The sequence below is a fragment of the Clytia hemisphaerica genome, unplaced genomic scaffold (genome assembly GCF_902728285.1).
Source record: "Clytia hemisphaerica strain Z4C2 unplaced genomic scaffold, Clytia hemisphaerica genome assembly, whole genome shotgun sequence".
Classification (NCBI taxonomy): domain Eukaryota; kingdom Metazoa; phylum Cnidaria; class Hydrozoa; order Leptothecata; family Clytiidae; genus Clytia; species Clytia hemisphaerica.
In genome coordinates, this window is record NW_027104602.1 from 291,978 (window position 1) to 309,589 (window position 17,612).

General features: G+C 36.9%; 2 protein-coding genes across 2 annotated transcripts; both read left to right on the plus strand.

The window, feature by feature from the left end:
- The first annotated feature begins 973 nt into the window (after positions 1 to 973).
- LOC136824165 (tiggy-winkle hedgehog protein-like) lies at positions 974 to 7,048 on the plus strand. Its single transcript, XM_067080338.1, has 3 exons — positions 974 to 1,343; positions 3,710 to 4,013; positions 5,584 to 7,048. Exons 1-3 carry the CDS (start codon positions 1,083 to 1,085, stop codon positions 6,189 to 6,191), a joined length of 1,173 nt encoding a protein of 390 aa, XP_066936439.1. The 5' UTR covers positions 974 to 1,082; the 3' UTR covers positions 6,192 to 7,048.
- A 4,587-nt stretch (positions 7,049 to 11,635) lies between these two features.
- On the plus strand, positions 11,636 to 14,165 carry LOC136824177 (uncharacterized). Its single transcript, XM_067080353.1, has 4 exons — positions 11,636 to 11,759; positions 12,158 to 12,199; positions 12,803 to 13,019; positions 13,877 to 14,165. The coding sequence occupies exons 1-4, from the start codon at positions 11,657 to 11,659 to the stop codon at positions 14,091 to 14,093; spliced, it is 579 nt and encodes a 192-aa protein (XP_066936454.1). The 5' UTR covers positions 11,636 to 11,656; the 3' UTR covers positions 14,094 to 14,165.
- The last annotated feature ends 3,447 nt before the right edge of the window (positions 14,166 to 17,612 follow it).

Here is a 17,612-nt window from a genome sequence, read left to right on the forward strand (position 1 = left end):
TTTCAATGTCAGGAGTGTGGCAGAACATTTTCAATGTCAGGAGTGTGACACAACATTTTCAAAGTCAGGAGTGTGGTACAACATTTTCAATGTCAGGAGTGTGGCAGAACATATCAATGTCAGTGTGGTAAAACATTTTCAATGTCAAGAGTGTGACACAACATTTTCAATGTCAGGAGTGTGACACAACATTTTCAAAGTCAGGAGTGTGGTACAACATTTTCAATGTCAGGAGTGTGGCAGAACATTTTCAATGTCAGTGTGGTAAAACATTTTCAATTTCAAGAGTGTGGCACAACATTTTCAATATCAGAAGTGTGGTACAACATTTCAATTGTAGACCGTTTAAATTTTCCAAAATAATTTTAGTGATACAAAAGAAAGAGGGGAGGGGGTACTTAGGCAAGTGGAGGGTTTGGATATGTACCGCCCTTAAGAGTGCCTTTTTTGGAACTTCAAAGTTTCTTTAATGATCGTTTAAATTACAATATCTAATTTCAGTCTCCCTAAGGGTTACAAAAAACAACAAAAACTCTAATATTTATTCCTTAAACGGCTAAATTTTAGGGACAAATTCCCAGCAATGGTCCTAAGATTCAAAAAATTTCGGATTTTTACTCGATTTTTTATCCCAAATTTTCCAATTTTTGGGCATCAGCATCCCCGTATTTTCGCAAACCAGACTTTCATCACACCTTTGACACTATAAAACCAATTATTCCAAACACACAGAGGAAAACAACAATGTAACAATTTATTCTGACATCCTTAGGACTTTATAGGCTAACTAAGCAAAATATAGGTATAGCTATTTTTGTCTGGTATTCCGGTATGTATTTAATGACATGTAATTGATTCATTGTCTATTAAATGATGAAACTATTATTCTAAAGAACAGTATATAGACCACATTATAGGGTAATTAGGCATTTGTAGCCGGATAAAAGGCTGTGTGTTTTATGGTTGCAGTTTCAAAGTATATTGGCCAAAGTCGAAGAAGGTTGTGAACAAAAATCAAAAACTGGAAATTTTATGATTTTTGAATTGTGATACAGTTATAATTTATGTGATAAAAATATAAGATGGATAAATATTGGAAAACGTGTCTACTGCTCTGTCTATTGTCTCCAGTCAATCTTTGTGGACCAGGACGATCTCCTTCACACTCGAGGTTCAAACGCTTGAGAAAAGGTGATCATTTTCCTGAATATCTTCATAGTGAGGTAGATGTATACGATAAAAACATACCCCCAAAACATTGTTCAGAATTGGTCCAAATTATAACGACGGATATCATTTTTAAAGATTATCGATTTGAAAGTGATGCTAGAAAAACAACCAAGGTATTGTTTACTTTTATTGCTAACAATTAACGGAAAGTTTTTTTATGCTGATCTCATTTTTTTCGGAATTTGGTTGGTTAAGCTTTTGTCTTAAAAGATTATCTGATAAAGTAGTCTTTTTATTCGGACTATGGTTCATTGATTTCAAAGCCCCGAAGAGGCTAGATCTGAAACTTCTGACACGTGACTCGCTTGGCTTTCATGCAAAATTTCTAAATGCGGGGCGAATCTTAAGGCTTTATTTTTTCTTGCTTGCGAAAGATTGAAGATTCCTCTCAAACTCGATACTATTATTCTAGTTATTCATACAAGCTAGACAATGGAAAAGAGGTAAATATTCAAAAAATTTATTTCAAAAGTTTTATGTCTTTCAAAAAAAGTTTTAGCTTTTATTTTTTTTTTAGTCGGACCCTAAATTTTCGAAAAACTAACGAAACCTTATCAAAATAAAACAAAGCACTTGAAAATTCATTAATAAAGACCTAAGGAAACCGGGAACCCAACGGTCTACCAACAGGAAATGATTAAAATATAAATTTTCCTGGTGTTGGTGTGTTTACCACGGTTTTTGATTAGGTATAAATTGAAAAATTTAACCAAAAAAGGCAACGTTTTTTTTGACGAACACCTTTTGAGCGACGTGGTGATTTCTTTTTTTGACAGTTTTTAACGTGATCAAAGCGAAGAGCTTGCTCGACCAGAATTAAGTTTCGATCCTCTTAAGATTTTAAGCACGACCCCCCCCCCCGGGCAATATCAAGATGAAATAGGAAACTACAGGTGCGAGTGTCAAGCTAAATCTGTTTCACTCTAAAATTAATTGAAAGGATTAAGTTGATTCTTTTTCTTCTTCATTTTCAATCTTCATTTTCGCACAAAACCGCTATCTAATTCGAATTCTATAAAAAAATACGACTTCTTTTGTCTCCGCTGCAAATTATATTGAAACAGATTTTATGAAACGTTTCTCACATTACATTAAACTTCAAATAGTTCTTTATAGCCCCATTAAAAGCCATAAAATGAACAATTAGGCATATCATTGTGCATTTTAGAACCGGAAAAGCTAATGGTGCATAAAGAGTCTGCCGTTAAAAAGTCGTAAAACAAACAAATTTACAATATTAAATTGTTTTTTGATCGAAAACTTCAAACTGGCATAAAAGCTTGAGAGTTAGACCAGACAATGGTTAGACTAGAAAATGGTTTTAGCACAATCACAAAGGTATTTTTCATACTCCTTTAAAATACTTTCTGCTTATGCCCTTAAAACCATTGAGTTTAAAGCCCCAACGGCTAGAGTTCAATCTCTAACCTTTCTCAGGCAAGAAAAAGCAAAGCCTTAAAAAATGCGCCGCATTTTTGACGACAGATTGAATCTAGCAATTCCTTTGTTTACGATTGATAATTTTTTCGAAATTTAGCGGTAAATTTTAGTTTCAATCTGTTATTTGTGTAAAAACCAGGCGAGCCGCTCAAGGCCGCGCAACTTGGTAGGATTTGTTGGCTTCAAATTTTACCGAGGAGATTGACTTCTAGCCCTTCGGGCTTATACTTCATTGCTTAAAACCAAGTGGTCAGGAGCTACGACTAAAAGTCTCGGACTTAGCATTTTGACCTATGGTTTTAGAAGCATATACGCGTCTTTTGGCTTTAAGCTTACAAAAATAAACAAGAAGCCGGAGCGGCGTGAAGGTCCAGCTGACATGGCAATAACCGAATGTCGTTCGTACTGGGTTCCTTAAGTGACGCAAAAAAATTTCCTTCCCATCCTCCACTCTGAGCTTCTATTCTTTAAAACTTGCTTTGTATTGCAAAGTTCTGAAAGTTTTTGATGCATTTCACGAAATTTCGAAACTTTTGACGCTTAGGGGATTCGAACCCACTATATACAAATCACCTATGAATGGATCGCCAGCGCCTTAACCACTCGGCCATCGGGTCACAACTGCATTAAGGAGTTCAAAGTTCCTTATAAACATGGTATTTACTCCAAACTCTACCCGGGGGCTAAAACCCTTACCAGGGGTTAACTCCCATCCCCAACCCTACCTGAAACAACCCTTTAATCTAACCGGGAAATTTGACTCTACTACCAATTCAATACAAAACATAGGTCAAACAACGCGCGGGTAGGCGGGGCAAAAATTCTAGATCGGCGGTTGGTTTAGCCTGGACTTGTTAATTTATTGCGCGCACAGGCCCCGACAAAGACTAAATCTTTTCGATCAGTTGCTTTTTAAAGGTCCATTCTGCTGCGCGCTGGACCAACAAAAAATAGCAAAAATTAAAGTTTTGGATTTGGCATTGAATAAGGTAGAGCTAATTTTAATTTTTTGATTTTTTTACTTTTTTTTTGGATTTAGATTTGCCGTAAAGCGTTACTCAAGTTATCGAATATTGTAAAATCATATTGGAAAGGAACGTTGAAACTTCTTGTCATTCAAGGTTATATGTCATCACCAGAAAAAGAAGTGGAAAACGATAAACTACATATGCTAGGACGAGCATTTAATCTTGAATTAAAACTAAGTAAAAATCCAAGCAAGAATCACAAAGTAGCTGATCATGTCATTTCAAGACTAGGGGAACTTGCATATAGAAATACACAATTTCAATATGTTAGATTTGACGAAGGTGGATATCTTCATGTTTCCTGCCCATGCGAAGGTGATTTCATTTTTATTGAATCTCTTTCTTTATGATAGGAAATGTCTACATTCATTTTTAGGATAATACATTATTGTCCTTTCCCAGCTGGCACTCAAAGTTGTTTTAACGTTCAAATAACGTTATTTGGACGTTATGAATGTCAAATGGACGCTGTTTTGACGTTGTGTGCCGTCTGGGTTAGCATTCTTCTTGCATGAACCGGAAGAAGCTTCCTTTATCCTTCTTGGACAAGAAGCCAATGCCCAAAAGCAAAGGTTCGGTTACCGTCGTTTTAGATAAGATGGCCGGGTAGCTCAGTCGGTAGAGCATTCGCCTTACAATCTAAGGTTTGTGGGTTCGATCCCCGGTCACCGCTAACTCAGCGGATGAGTAGCTTAGATTGGGTAATCTGATCTAGGCGGTAAGTTACTGGGAGCTGAGAGTAGGTGTGGCGCTCCACCTCAGCATTCGATCTCCCAGATCTAGCGCGAATAGAAAAGGGGATAGACCCCTTCACTCCCCGCTCCGCCGACAGCCACTAGATGAATATACTTACTTATACTTACTTAGATAAGATTCTACCTCCAGGGATTTGATTCCACTGACCTTTCCGCTATCTTTTCCGGGATTGCCAGCTCAAGATTGAAAAAATATTTTTTCTCAATGTGGTACCGAAAAAAGATTGTGCTGATTTAGGAAACTGGTTAACTTTCCAAACCCTCATTTTTCAACTATCCAGAACTCTGTTCTTTTTCCTGCTAGAAAGTGACGGTAGAATCTTGGTATATGAAGTGGAATCTCACCCAAATCAACATCCGAAAGTGAATACTGGATACTCATCTCAATTAAATCATGACGTCATATCATGGGAAAATTCATCTCAAGAATATAGATCATTTTCGATTTGAAAACTTGCATTTGCGTCAAGGAAAAGACAATCTAAAATTAAAAGCATGTCAAATATGTGTCTACTTCAAGTGTGGATTTTAAACTGTGCACACATAATTACCCAATTAAATTTTACAAACGCGTTTCATCGAAATTGATTTAATTGTTGGGGTTTGGCAAAAAAAGTGCCTTAAAAGCAGACTTATATTTCATCACCAAGCTTTAATAATGCTTTAAATGGAGGATAAAGACAGCTTCCTGGCAACATTTTAGTGTCATTTATTTCTTTACAGTTTATTCTTATATCGTTAGCTTTTTATCCCTATTTGTCCTTATCCCGGGATGGGACTTGTAGATTTCCGTATGGATGGGGCCCAGTAGTGTGGTGACCGGGGGTTCAATGCGCCTTCGAGCGGCCAAGCTTTTTGGATGCTCTGAAAGTCTTTGGGGTGTTGAGAGTCAATGGATCCTAGAGGCGCCTCTGATTGCTTCTCTGCACCAAAAGATTAGCATCGGCATAAAAGAGGGAGGATATTCAACAAATTTCGTACCGACTTCGCGTAATTATTCCAAAGAAAATGGGCTCCCAAGTTTGCCTCAGTTCTGGTCGACCCACCAAACTACAGGTGGAGACGCCCTTACTTACTTCCATATCAAGTATTAAAATATTCAATATTTCTTTTTTTCGATTTCTTTTCAGTCGATAAAGTTGAAAGCAGATGTTTTCCATCAAACTCTGAAGTCAATCTTCAAAATGGCAGCCGAGCACTGATCAAAGATATTCGACCTGGTGACTCAGTACTCACAATGAACCAAAATGGAGAATTGAAATTCGATGAAGTTGTCATGCTGATGCATCAAAACAAAGGAACTCTCATTCAGAATTATGTACAAATTACAACAGATAATGACAAAAGTATCACAATCAGTAGACACCACTTGATTTTTGTTTCCAAAACTCAAACTAAATACGCTAAAGACGTTCTCACCGGTGATTTATTATTCACCTATGATTCATTAACCAAAAAAGCTGCCAAATCAATTGTAACACACATTGAGCATGATGTCACTCAAAAAGGTATGCATGCTCCTTTGACTAAAAGTGGAACTTTAATCGTCAATGATGTTTATGCATCTTGCTACGCTATGTTTCCGTCGCATCGTGTTTCGCATGCGGTGTTTTGGTTGTGGAGACAAGTTTATGATTTTTTGAAATACTTTGATTTCTCAATTGGAATACCTTCAGATGAAATACATTGGTACCCCGATGTTTTCCGAAAAACTTTGGTTTACTTCAACGTTTTATAAAAAATCTTTTGGAAGATGTTTGGAAAGTGGCGCTAACTGAAGAAGCTGGCTTAACATTTAAAGCATCCCTGTCTTAGTACTCGTTGGTATTTTTTCCACATCGGTGGAGTTAAAAAATTTTATATCAAAATCTCAATGGTGGGATGGAAATTTTATTGTTCCAAACGAAAAATCCAGTGGGGGATGGTTTTATGAAATTATTTCAATCAATTCCTACTAAAATTAACAATATAACTCCGATGAAATTGAGGACGAAATTCTTATTTTACCAGGAGCTACTCTGGGTCTGTGATATGGAAAAAGCAAAGTATATCATATTTAGAGAAGAACTGTTGCTGATGCTGAACTAGAGCTGAATTTTGTGATTAACTCCTGGGGGGAGACACTCAAGGTAAATGACTTACCATACGTGTGGCCCTTACGGGTATATTTTCCAAGCTCCCCAAAGTGCACTGTAAGGGTAGAAATCAGCGAAGATGAGAAAAATTGCACTCTAAGGGTGTAAAATTTCGAAAATTTGACCATATCTTGCCTGAAAATGGTCAAAAACTTTCAAGACCACCGTAAGGGTCGATTTTTCGCTCAAATTTACTCAAATTTTGCAAAATTTTCTCTGCACTGTAAGGGTCCGATTCCAAAGGCCTAATTTTAGGCCGCACGTATGGTCGTTTTTGAATCAAGTGCCCCCCCCCCGGGATTAACTTTGTTCATAAGTTTGTTTATTTTGATCTGTACATAAGGTATTTTATAATTTAAAATCATTTAGAGAATGAACTTAAGGAATGTAAATAGCTACACTATTAAGAGAGGTTTACTTTGACAGTAATATCTCCAATTAAATTCTCTTATTAAATCGGATAAATTCTTTTAATTATTTGGAATGTGAAGAAGGACAACCCAGTCATTTAATTATACTTGTTTAAGATTAAGGTGGGATTGACACGTGCCAAGGTTTTTGACGTTTCTTTTCCGCATGAGTTATAAAAAGTCTCAAATCTTCTTATGACTTGAAAATGTATAAAAATACCTGGAAATTTCAATTTACAAATCATGTCGTAAAAAAACGTAAAATCGGTCAATACGTCACTTGCAACCGATCAGCTGTTGGGTCCGTGGAAGACATTGCAATGGTGCATATCATGAATTAGTCCCCTCAGCTGGAAAGTAGTATAAAATAGTCTCTGTAATTCGAATCTTTCTTTAATTCGAAGAAAATTTTCCAATTAGGATAAAATCTCAGGATTACATTTCTCACAATGCAATAATTTTATATTGGGAAGGGTGCCTTACGCTGAGTCACACATTTTTTCGTTGATAAAGATATTTTTAAAAAAAATCACCCCTTCACTTCATTTTCGTGTTGTCAAAAAACTTCCGATTCTTAGTTCTGTGAAGGAGTTAGACGATGCTATCGTCCGTTTAAAAGTCAGTAAACGCGGGAAAGATTTATAGGGCATCAGGGCGGTTTACGGGGAAAAAGTGGTGGTAGAGTTTTGGAACACTGTAAAAATCTCCGCCACTGCTTACTCCACCCGAATTTATCACGCCTCTCCTAAACTAGTCCCTTTTTTAGTGATCTTGGTCAGACGATAGGATCGTCTATGTAGGAGTTAACAAACATCATTACACGTTTTTTTATAAGAACAAACTATATAAGGACTTCGATGAGAAAAATATTAAGAACAAGTTAAGAACATTTTAAGATACCTAATTTTTTAGGAAAATGCCCAAAAATGCTCACAAAATAACCCAGGGGGTACTAGGGCTTCGAGCTGACGGGGGGGGGTACCGCTCGACTTTCGAACTGTGGACCCTTACCGGGACTAAAAATGAGAAAATAAAGGAAGATTTTGACAAAGAGTCGGGACAAAGTCGACCAATTTTGACCAAATTTCGATCTTTCAAGGGGTAAAAAGTTGAAATTTTCCTACTTTTCCGACCCTTAGTGGGACTGAAATTTGATTTTCTGATCTTTTCGACCCTTAGCGGGACTTTGGAAGTCCAAAGAAGGTACCATTCGCCCCGACCGAAATTGACTGTACCACCGCTACGTATCTTCTGAGAATTGCTTCAAAAAAGGCTGAATTTCAAACCCGGTGTCCTTTTAAAGAGAATTCCTGCTAAGCTGAGCGCTACAAAAGCCCTGCAGAATGTCTCTCAATCCTGGCGAATCGTTGACCGGAGTTTTTTTGAAAGTGTTCTTATGATAGCGCTACCTAAAGCGATGTAAATGGATATATAAACCCTAAATCTACTTTTCCTTGAATACTTGTGATGATGTAGTGCCGTTCGATCGACTGCAATTGCTTCTTTGCGGGTACCTCTTCATTGGCTGATTTAAGACAATAGAGGAAGTACATCGGAAAGATGCGAAGGAGTACAACGCTCGTTAAAAGACAATGAAATTAGAATTACAAATATCTTTCTCTGATAAGTTCGACATGATCTAAAACCACTTATGCTCTTTCAAAGAAAACTCAGAAAACTCAAGATGGCGGATATAGCTTCGCCCAGGGTCTGTAAAGGTTAGTGGTTTCGTGAAGCAATATCACATAGACTTGAATTTCTATTATTGGTCGGCTTTTTGATTATTTAAAAAACAATCAATTTGCAAGAGTTTTAATTAATTCCTGGAGCCTTCATAAATATCAAATGAAAGATAATTGACAGGTCTACTGAGGTTTTCTGAAATTAGTTTTCGACACAAAAATGCCATCGCTCTGTTTATTTCTCTACATAAAGTGCCATAGAAACCAACATTCCAACAAACATCTACTCTTCCAAGCTTTGTATGTGTCAGACTAGACGATGCTATCGTCCGTTAGAGGGTCAGTAAATGCAAGAAAATATATAAGCACAGAGTTAAGGCGTCAGGACAGTTTACGGGAAAAAAGTGGCGGCAAAAAAAACTCCTTCAAAACTGTTTACTCCATTCCAAACTAAACTCACTCCGTTCTCTAGTTTATCTCGGCTCCTTAATTATTCCCTTTTTTCAGTGATCATGTGTAGACAATAGGATCGTCTCATATCAGACTCTTTCAAGTGCATCGGAATAAATCTGTAGATCAAAATATTTCAAGCGCCATGTACGCGTTTCAAAGCCAAACAATACGAGGGTATTATAGCGCTATCAGTCAGCATCAAAAACAGCTAAAAAAATACGTGAAGTAAAAACCGGCTTTCGAGATTATTGTGTTTAGATTCCTGAAGCTATTGAAGAGGACTTTAACTATTTCAGGGTGTGAATATAAGAGCGTTCGGGTCGCCTCTGAATGCGGTCGCAGACTACTTTGATCGTTCTAATTAAACAACCAGGTCACATCGTTCCATTTGTCATATTCCTTTTGAGCAGAACGTGATTTGCGCAGAATGGATGATCTGTTATGAGATTAGTAGCTTGACTACTTACTGATTTTCAAAATAAATCTTTCAAATCCGTATATTAAGTACTAGAAGCTTTTCGTAAAAGAGTGACCGGACGTTTCCCCGACAGACAAAAGTATTCATTAATTTTGAAGAAGTTAACTTCATGCCAGATTCATCTTCTTTTTGATCATCCAAGATACAAGAAATAAATTATTAAGTAAAAGCCAGAGATGACTGAAAATTTTCTCTTTTCAAATAAGATTCGTTTAAAAGAAGGAAGAAAGTTCACGGCGGATGTTTGTTTTTGCACAAATAGATAGATTACAATCGCTGTAAACTTAAATGATAATTTCCGACCACATTCTTTCTGTAAAAGGAAAAATACCTTTCACTTTCCCATGGCGAATTTTCTATTCAGTCAAATTTAGGAAAAATGAGCATTGCCAACACGTATAATTAAATCACGATTACTTTGTGTGTTGCAAAGTGCTATACTACGTATATGTCTGGTCTCAAGCACCGCCAAAGAAGCATGTTGAGACCCCTTTCTTAAAAGCATCTTTGTTTCTTCCGCTCAACCACTATAATGCTTTGTTAACCAGTTACTTTTTCAAAGCGGGCTACACGGCTTTTTGCGTAATGCAATTGGTTCTTTTCGCATGACGACGGGCCTACACTGTCCACTTGCAAGCTCGGTCGTTACTTGACGTCAGGCAATATTTCTCAGTACAGCCCTCACTAACCGGTCATTATTGTATTAATAATATTTAAGGTTTTAACAATCTCGCACCCAGAGCCATATGCACCATTTTTTATCCACATGTTACAATCGTCCTTTCGTGAGCGTTATCAGAATCATAAAAAAAACAAAGAGACTGAGTTTAAATTTGCTAAATCACTTTAATGTTTTCACTTTTTAAGAGCCCCCCCCCCCTCAGCGAACCTTTGAATTCACGTAATCACGCAAATCTTTTTCCCAAATTCACGCAATCACGCTTTTAAGAACATTTCAAGCACTTGATGTTATACTCAGCCAAGATAGAACAGCTCCCTCGAAATCAGACTATAATGCAGAAACGTTTTGGAGTGGGGTATAGAATTGAGTGGCCTTGTATTTACCAATTTTAACGTCAGCCAACTGAAAGAAAAACATTTTGCCGAAATTATTTGAAAACATCCGATCGAAAATTGTATCTGAGCAACAAGCAAACTATGATATTTTTTTCACACCCGTAAGAAAAAGGTGTGAGGTGTGTGAGTTATACTAAAATATATCCTTTCTTTTTTTGGGCGTGTCATATCAAATTAAAATGTTGAAAAGGCAACTGCCAGTAAACAAAATGGGTGTCAAAGTGCGACACCTCTAATCAAAGGAACCTACTTGAGATGAGAATATATAATCTCATGCAAGATTCCTGATAAATAACATTCTACATAGATTGAAAACTGAATATTTTGGTGAATGACCTTATCCGATACACACACTTCACCATGCTACCCACTATTAACCTTTTTGTTATACTTCTATGGTTACCTAGTCTTATCTATGGAATGACTGTTCCCGAAGGTATGTGTATTTTTTCTACAATGTGCAGTATAGCAAAAGTATTACATGCGGAATTGAACTAGTGATATGAGATTTATATGGCTCACGGATCCTGGCTAAATCGTTTTGTGCTAGTCTGGGTGCAGTACGTAGTGCCGATGAGTCCCAATAAAGACGAAATGTATACACCTAATACATCCCTATGTCACAGACCCGCTGACCCCAGCCCTACTGGAAAATTTGGCAAAAATTTCGTCCCCGGTGGGAAATGATTTCATCCCCATTCGAAATTCAATGTTTAAAAATTGCACTCCCAAACCATCTCCACTGGATTTTTTACCCTTGGGACAATAGATTTCTATCCCCCGCCGTGATTGAGAATTTCACCTCAGAGTTTAATAATGTTCAAACTTTCGACAAAACTAATCAGAAAAGTTCCATCTTTCCCTTTTTGTTAAAAAATAAGTTATTGGTGAATTTTGACCATTTTGTTTAGAATGATTTGCTATTCATATTTCTTTCTACAGAATGTACGGAAACAAAACCTTGTAGTATGGAACGAGCTCATTGCAACACTATGGGACACCCAATCGATAGATTCAACTGCTTTTCTGATCTTTGTGAAAAGAAGTGCAAACTTTGCAGACTTTGCAATGGTCTGATAGTCAAATTATCTTTTAATTGAAATAAAGACACGGTATTACTTAGCCCCCAGGCTCCTAAAGGGGAGGCTTTTATTTGAAGGGGGCGTTTATTTGAGAGGGATGTTTATTGAAAATTTTTACTTTAGGGAGGGGCAATTATTCGAGGGGGCGTTTAAAAGAAGGGGCGTTCATTCGAAGTAAACACGGTATGGTTATTTCAAATTAGGCATTGTTCTGAAAGTACAAGAAGAAGTTGAGTCTTTGGACTAAATTTATAAGTTAGCATTTTTTTTAACCTTGTATGGAATTTAGGTATAAGTGATACAGTTCACTTAACTTGCCATTTTAAGGTTTTCTTATCATCAGATTCGCATTGGATAAAATGTTGTTTTGTTTTGTTTTTGTTTTAGATGGAAAGAAATATGCTGAAAGGGCGCCAATGGCTGATAGAAGTAAGTTCATGTAATTACAAGTTCAGCGCTTGATAAATATGGAAGAGATAGTTAGAGGAAAATAATCCATTCGATATAAACAGAACAGGCCCTGTCCAGGACAGCATCCCCTACCCTAGGAGAGGGAAATCACTACGCTTACTTGACTCTGCCAACTCGTATTCGCGACAGATAGAGCTTTTGGTGTATAGCTACTGTACTCGAACGACTTGGGAAGAAAGTGCATTCTCACATGGTTGATCTTGAAAAGTAGTCAGACATATGGTCTTGTATCAGAGCATGGTACCCAATTCTCCTCACATGGCACGGGCGACCTACTTGCCAAATGAATAACAGCACCGAGTGGGAATCGAAACCCGCCCTCCTGCGCGGAAGTCAAGACTGATAACCAATACACTAGGTTCTGAACATCCCTGACAAAATAATCAGCCAAAGGGATGCTTCTTTATCAATATAGACGAAAACATTCTATCCCAGCTTGCACACAACGTTGTTTTTAACATTCATCCAATATTCACGACATCTATATAATGTTAGATGAACGTTGAAACAACTGTGTGTACCTGCTGGGTATAATAACGTTGTTTCATTTCCTCTTTTTAGTGAAATGTCTTGAAGAGCATAACAGACTTCGTGCCACACTAAAAGACACACCCAATCTGGAATGGGATGATGAATTGGCCGCTTATGCACAATCATATGCGGAAAAACTTGCGAACACGGTGGACTTCAGACATAGTAAGGTTGGTGAAAACATGTATATGAAGTATGGTGGAGATGGCTCTACATCAACCAGTTGTATATCTGCCAGTGATGAATGGTAAGATCAAGTCAAAATTAGTTTATATGATGCTTGAAATATTCAAATGCTTTTCATGCTTTGTTATGTTACGTAATTTCCGCAATTATGTAAGCAAAAATTTGATTCGCGTAAAGGATTGCCTCTACAAAATTACGAAAGTACGTAATTTAAAACTTAACATAAAAAACCTCTTTTCCTGGAATATAATTTTATGGATCTGTCAGTTACTAAGCTGGTAAAACGTCAAAACGATGTCAGTCTCCATAACTCCCGTATTACACGCTCGATAAAAGTTGTGTGTCTTCAGGGAACAGAAACCTCGATATTGTCGTCAGTAGATCTTATTTTACCGGGCTTTTTCTAAACTAAAATTCTTGTTATAAGATAATACCCTCGGTTAGATAAGAGGGTTTTTCTAATAAAGTGTTTCATACACCCACTTCTCACAGACCCACTCTGACCCCTTCCCACTGGAAAAATAGGCCAAAAATCGTCCCCAGTGGAAAATTATACTCCAATTTTTGTGTGCCCACGGAAGACAATCAAATAAACCAATCCTCACTGCAAAAAGTTTTGCTATTTTTTCCATCCCCACTGAATTTCCTTTCTTGAAAACAATGGAACTCGAAGCCCAACCATAAAAAATAAGGGAATATCAATCCCTATCAAGTTTTGGTCCGTTATTTTTACCTCCACTGGCTGAAAAAATCCTACCTGGTCTGTGGAGAATTGGGTGTTTCATATTATTCCTCTTAATAGTGACATCGATGTTATTGGTAAATAGCCCTTACTTATCAAGTTTTTCAGTTAACCAATACGTTGTAAATATACTTCCATAATGGTGGAAGTTAAGTTATTTTCTCATCATTATCCAGGTTCAAGGAGATCAATTACTATAGCTACTCAAACCATGGACCTATCAATCCTGATAAAGAAACTCGACATTTCCAACAAATGGCTTGGAGAAGTAACATTAAAGTTGGCTTTGGAATTGCAGTACATGCTATAACCAAAACAATTTACGTCATTGGGGAGTATAAAACCCCACCAATAGCTGGACAAGAAGAAGCAAACATTAAAACACCTAAATAAACTATTTCCAACTTCATGATAAAATTATTTCATCTTGGAATATATCCAAAACTTTCGATTTTAAATTTATTAGCCGATTTGGGGCACTAGGGTTGGCAGATGTCGGGCAGATACGGACGGGACCTACAAAAACCGACCCTTGGAGAGACTAATTTTTTGCTGAAAAGGTGACCCTTAGAGAGACTTTTTTACAATTTTTGCTCTCGAAATTACAAGAAAATCGTGAATTTTCCGACCTTTAGAGAGACTAATTTAAAAGTTTTTGATTTTCCTTACCCTCACCGTCCGCACATCTGGGGCATTTTTATTTATGTTTTCGTTGAACGTTTAATCGTGAATTTATATATATCTTGTATTTGTTACCAAAAGATCCTAAGAAAGTTAAGTCGGAGGCAACCCGATGGATCCTCTTTCGATTATTCACCCTAAAGTAGGGGAGGGTGCCACTCTTTCTCCCTGGGTACTGTCTTTCTTTCTTTTGCAGAGTCACCCAGCTGGCACATAACGTCGTTTCAACGTTTATCTAACAGTCGAGTACTATTGCAAATTAGGAGAAATGCGGGTATTTCGCTTAAATAGGATGAATTATCCTAAATAAGATAAAATCGATAGCTTAGTTAGGAGAAATAGAAGAAAAAGTTGATTTTCTGAACAAATTCAGAGATCCGCGTCTTTATTACTCTCTAATTCAACTGTGCTCATACAGAAGATCATTTTAAACCAGAAGTTTAGCTTCTTATCAGCGCGGAGTGAAAAAATATAAGCATTTATCCTATTTTGGATAAAATGTACTAAATAAGAGAAACAGTATTTTTGTTTACTCTCTTTCCCGTAATAAAAAAGATGAAAAATTAAAAAGGTTTGAGTGGACGAAAAGTGTCGAAAGCGTTCAATCGTGTCTGTTACAATTACTGTTTAATACATCTTAATTTCTATATCTTCAAAACATGAGTCAAGTTTTTACTAAAAGAATTAGATGTTTAACATCTGAAGTGTTTCAAGAAGCCGATTTGGAAGATATTGTTCAGCACAACCGATTCAGGTTCGAAATAATCTCCGTAAAAAGCCCTTTTTAGGGTTTTATTCTACAGTCATTGGGTATCATCACTTTCACGTGAGACCCTACTCATGCAGGATGACTTGTATGAGAGAACCAGAAAACAATTATGACCCAAAGGTGATCAAAATCCTGAAAGAAGATGGTACATGTGTTGGAAGGATGCCAGTTCATGCCGAGTCAGCAGAATTTCGGAATCAATTTCGCTTAGCTCAGCGGAATTCCAAGTATTTTTCTGAACTACGCATGCGTACTACTTAAAAGTTGAATAACTTCTGAACGCACGCTGACTGGTGGATCAGACTTCACAAGCATACTATGCTGGCTCCAAATTTCTTAAATTTATGCAAAACTTGACGCGGATCTCTGAATTTGTTCAGAAAATCAACTTTTTCTTTTATTTCTCCTAACTAAGCTATCGATTTTATCTTATTTAGGATAATTCATCCTATTTAAGCGAAATACCCGTATTTCTCCTAATTTGCAATAGTACTCGACTGTCTAATGTTCACAACGTCCATTATAACGTTAGATGAACGTTGTAACAACGTTGTGTGCCAGCTGGGCAAGCAGAAATACATTAAGAACCATTCTTGTACTTACTACAAAGTCTTTGGTATGACCCGGCCGGGGATCGAACCTTTTATCTTTCACACCTTAGCCAGATGCTCTACCTTTGCAACTACGATTGCGAGTTTATTATATATCTTGTACAGGCCCGGCGGAAGCGGGGAGCCTGGGGAGACTTCAGACACTTTTGAGCTTATGAGTTTTTTTCTTAAATTCCTAGCCGAATTTTATCTCATTTCGAGCCTTCAGACTCCCCACTTTTACGGTTTTTCCGCCGGGCCTGAAGATCCTAACCATGTGACAAGCACACTGTTTCAGATGAAAACCATTTACTGAGGCCATATCAAAAGATTTTTTAAAATTCTAAAATCATTAGAGATTTTGTTTTTAAATAAGAGTGACATCGTTTGCTTGCTCTTCAAATTTAATTTACAAGCTTTTTCGCATTGGATTGAAACGGATGTGGAGCAAGATTGGTCCGAAAAAGGAAAAGGAAAAATATTTTATGCTTAAATCAGCATAATATAACAATAGGCGCAGATATTGTTGACATGAAATATGTGTCTGGTATGAAACGGGAACACTTATGTAAAAATAAAACCTTTAAAAGCTAAATATAGTACTTGCTACATTTACTATATACTACTAGTAAGTAATACAAGAGAACATTGAAAGGGAGTTAACTTGTCGTAACGAAAGAAAAAATTCAATATTCTTGATCTTTCTAAAGACCGCTAAAAGATAGTCCACCACTATTTGCGGTTGACTGGTATTCCATAAAAATTTACAGAATTCTAACAATTTACTTTTTTTCTCTTTGGAAAAAAGCATATATCATTTTAAATCTTATAGAAGCTGTCAATGCTAAAACATATATAAAAAGAGTTTTTAAGTCTGAAATTAAAACTTCTTGAATAGCTTAGGCCACATGATATCATGAATGGTGAGAAAGTTATGCCTGAGCGCGTGATAAAGGAGAAATACTTCGGTGATTAGCTATCATCTAGACGATGCTATCGTCCGTTAAAAAAAAAAGAAATAGCAAAAAGCGGGAAATATATGAGCGGAGTTTAACAACCCGGTAAACGGAAAAAAAATATCGGCTGTAGAGTTTGGAACAAAGATACCGGCTGTAGACTCAATTCTTTCGGCAACAAAAACCTGTTTACGAGTTTTCTTCGGCCTAGGGCTTATTTCTATCCAACCGGGATATTAATACGGTAATACTCACGGCTCTGATCAATCTGTTTAACAAAGATCAAGTGCAACTGTAAGCGCTATCAGTAAAACAAAGCGAATACTAAGGTTCTCAGAGCCCAGCTGGCACACAACGTTGTTTCGACGTTCATCTAACGTTATATGGACGTTGTGAACGTTAGATAAACGTTGAAACAACGTTGTGTACCAGCTGGGAGGTGATCAGAGGTGACCTAAACTGAGGAAGCGTACGGGTTTTACGGTGTGACGGATTTAGCCCGTTGGTGTTTCGGTATGCCATATGGTAGCAAAATAAGAATTCATTTTTTTCGGTATTAACGGTGTTCCAAGAAAAATGCGTCGGTATTTCTGTGTTCGCAATCCCCAAGACCTAAATAGTGATGTTTTTTTTTCAGGGTTGAGTTTCAAAATAAACTGATCAGTGAAAAGTTTTGCTCATAGCATTACAAATTGAAATATCACATGATTTTGGAAGCAATTCTAATCCAATTTCAATTACTATCCGAATGCTGTCTAGGCGTTTTCGATCTCTGAAACGTAATTAGTAATGTCTATTTCAAATGAGGCTTTTTATTGGAATTTGCTGCTTTCTAAAGTCATATATCATATAATGACCCGGCTAAATTTGAAAGATTGTATGGTATGATTTATATAATTCTTTTCAGCTCAGTGCA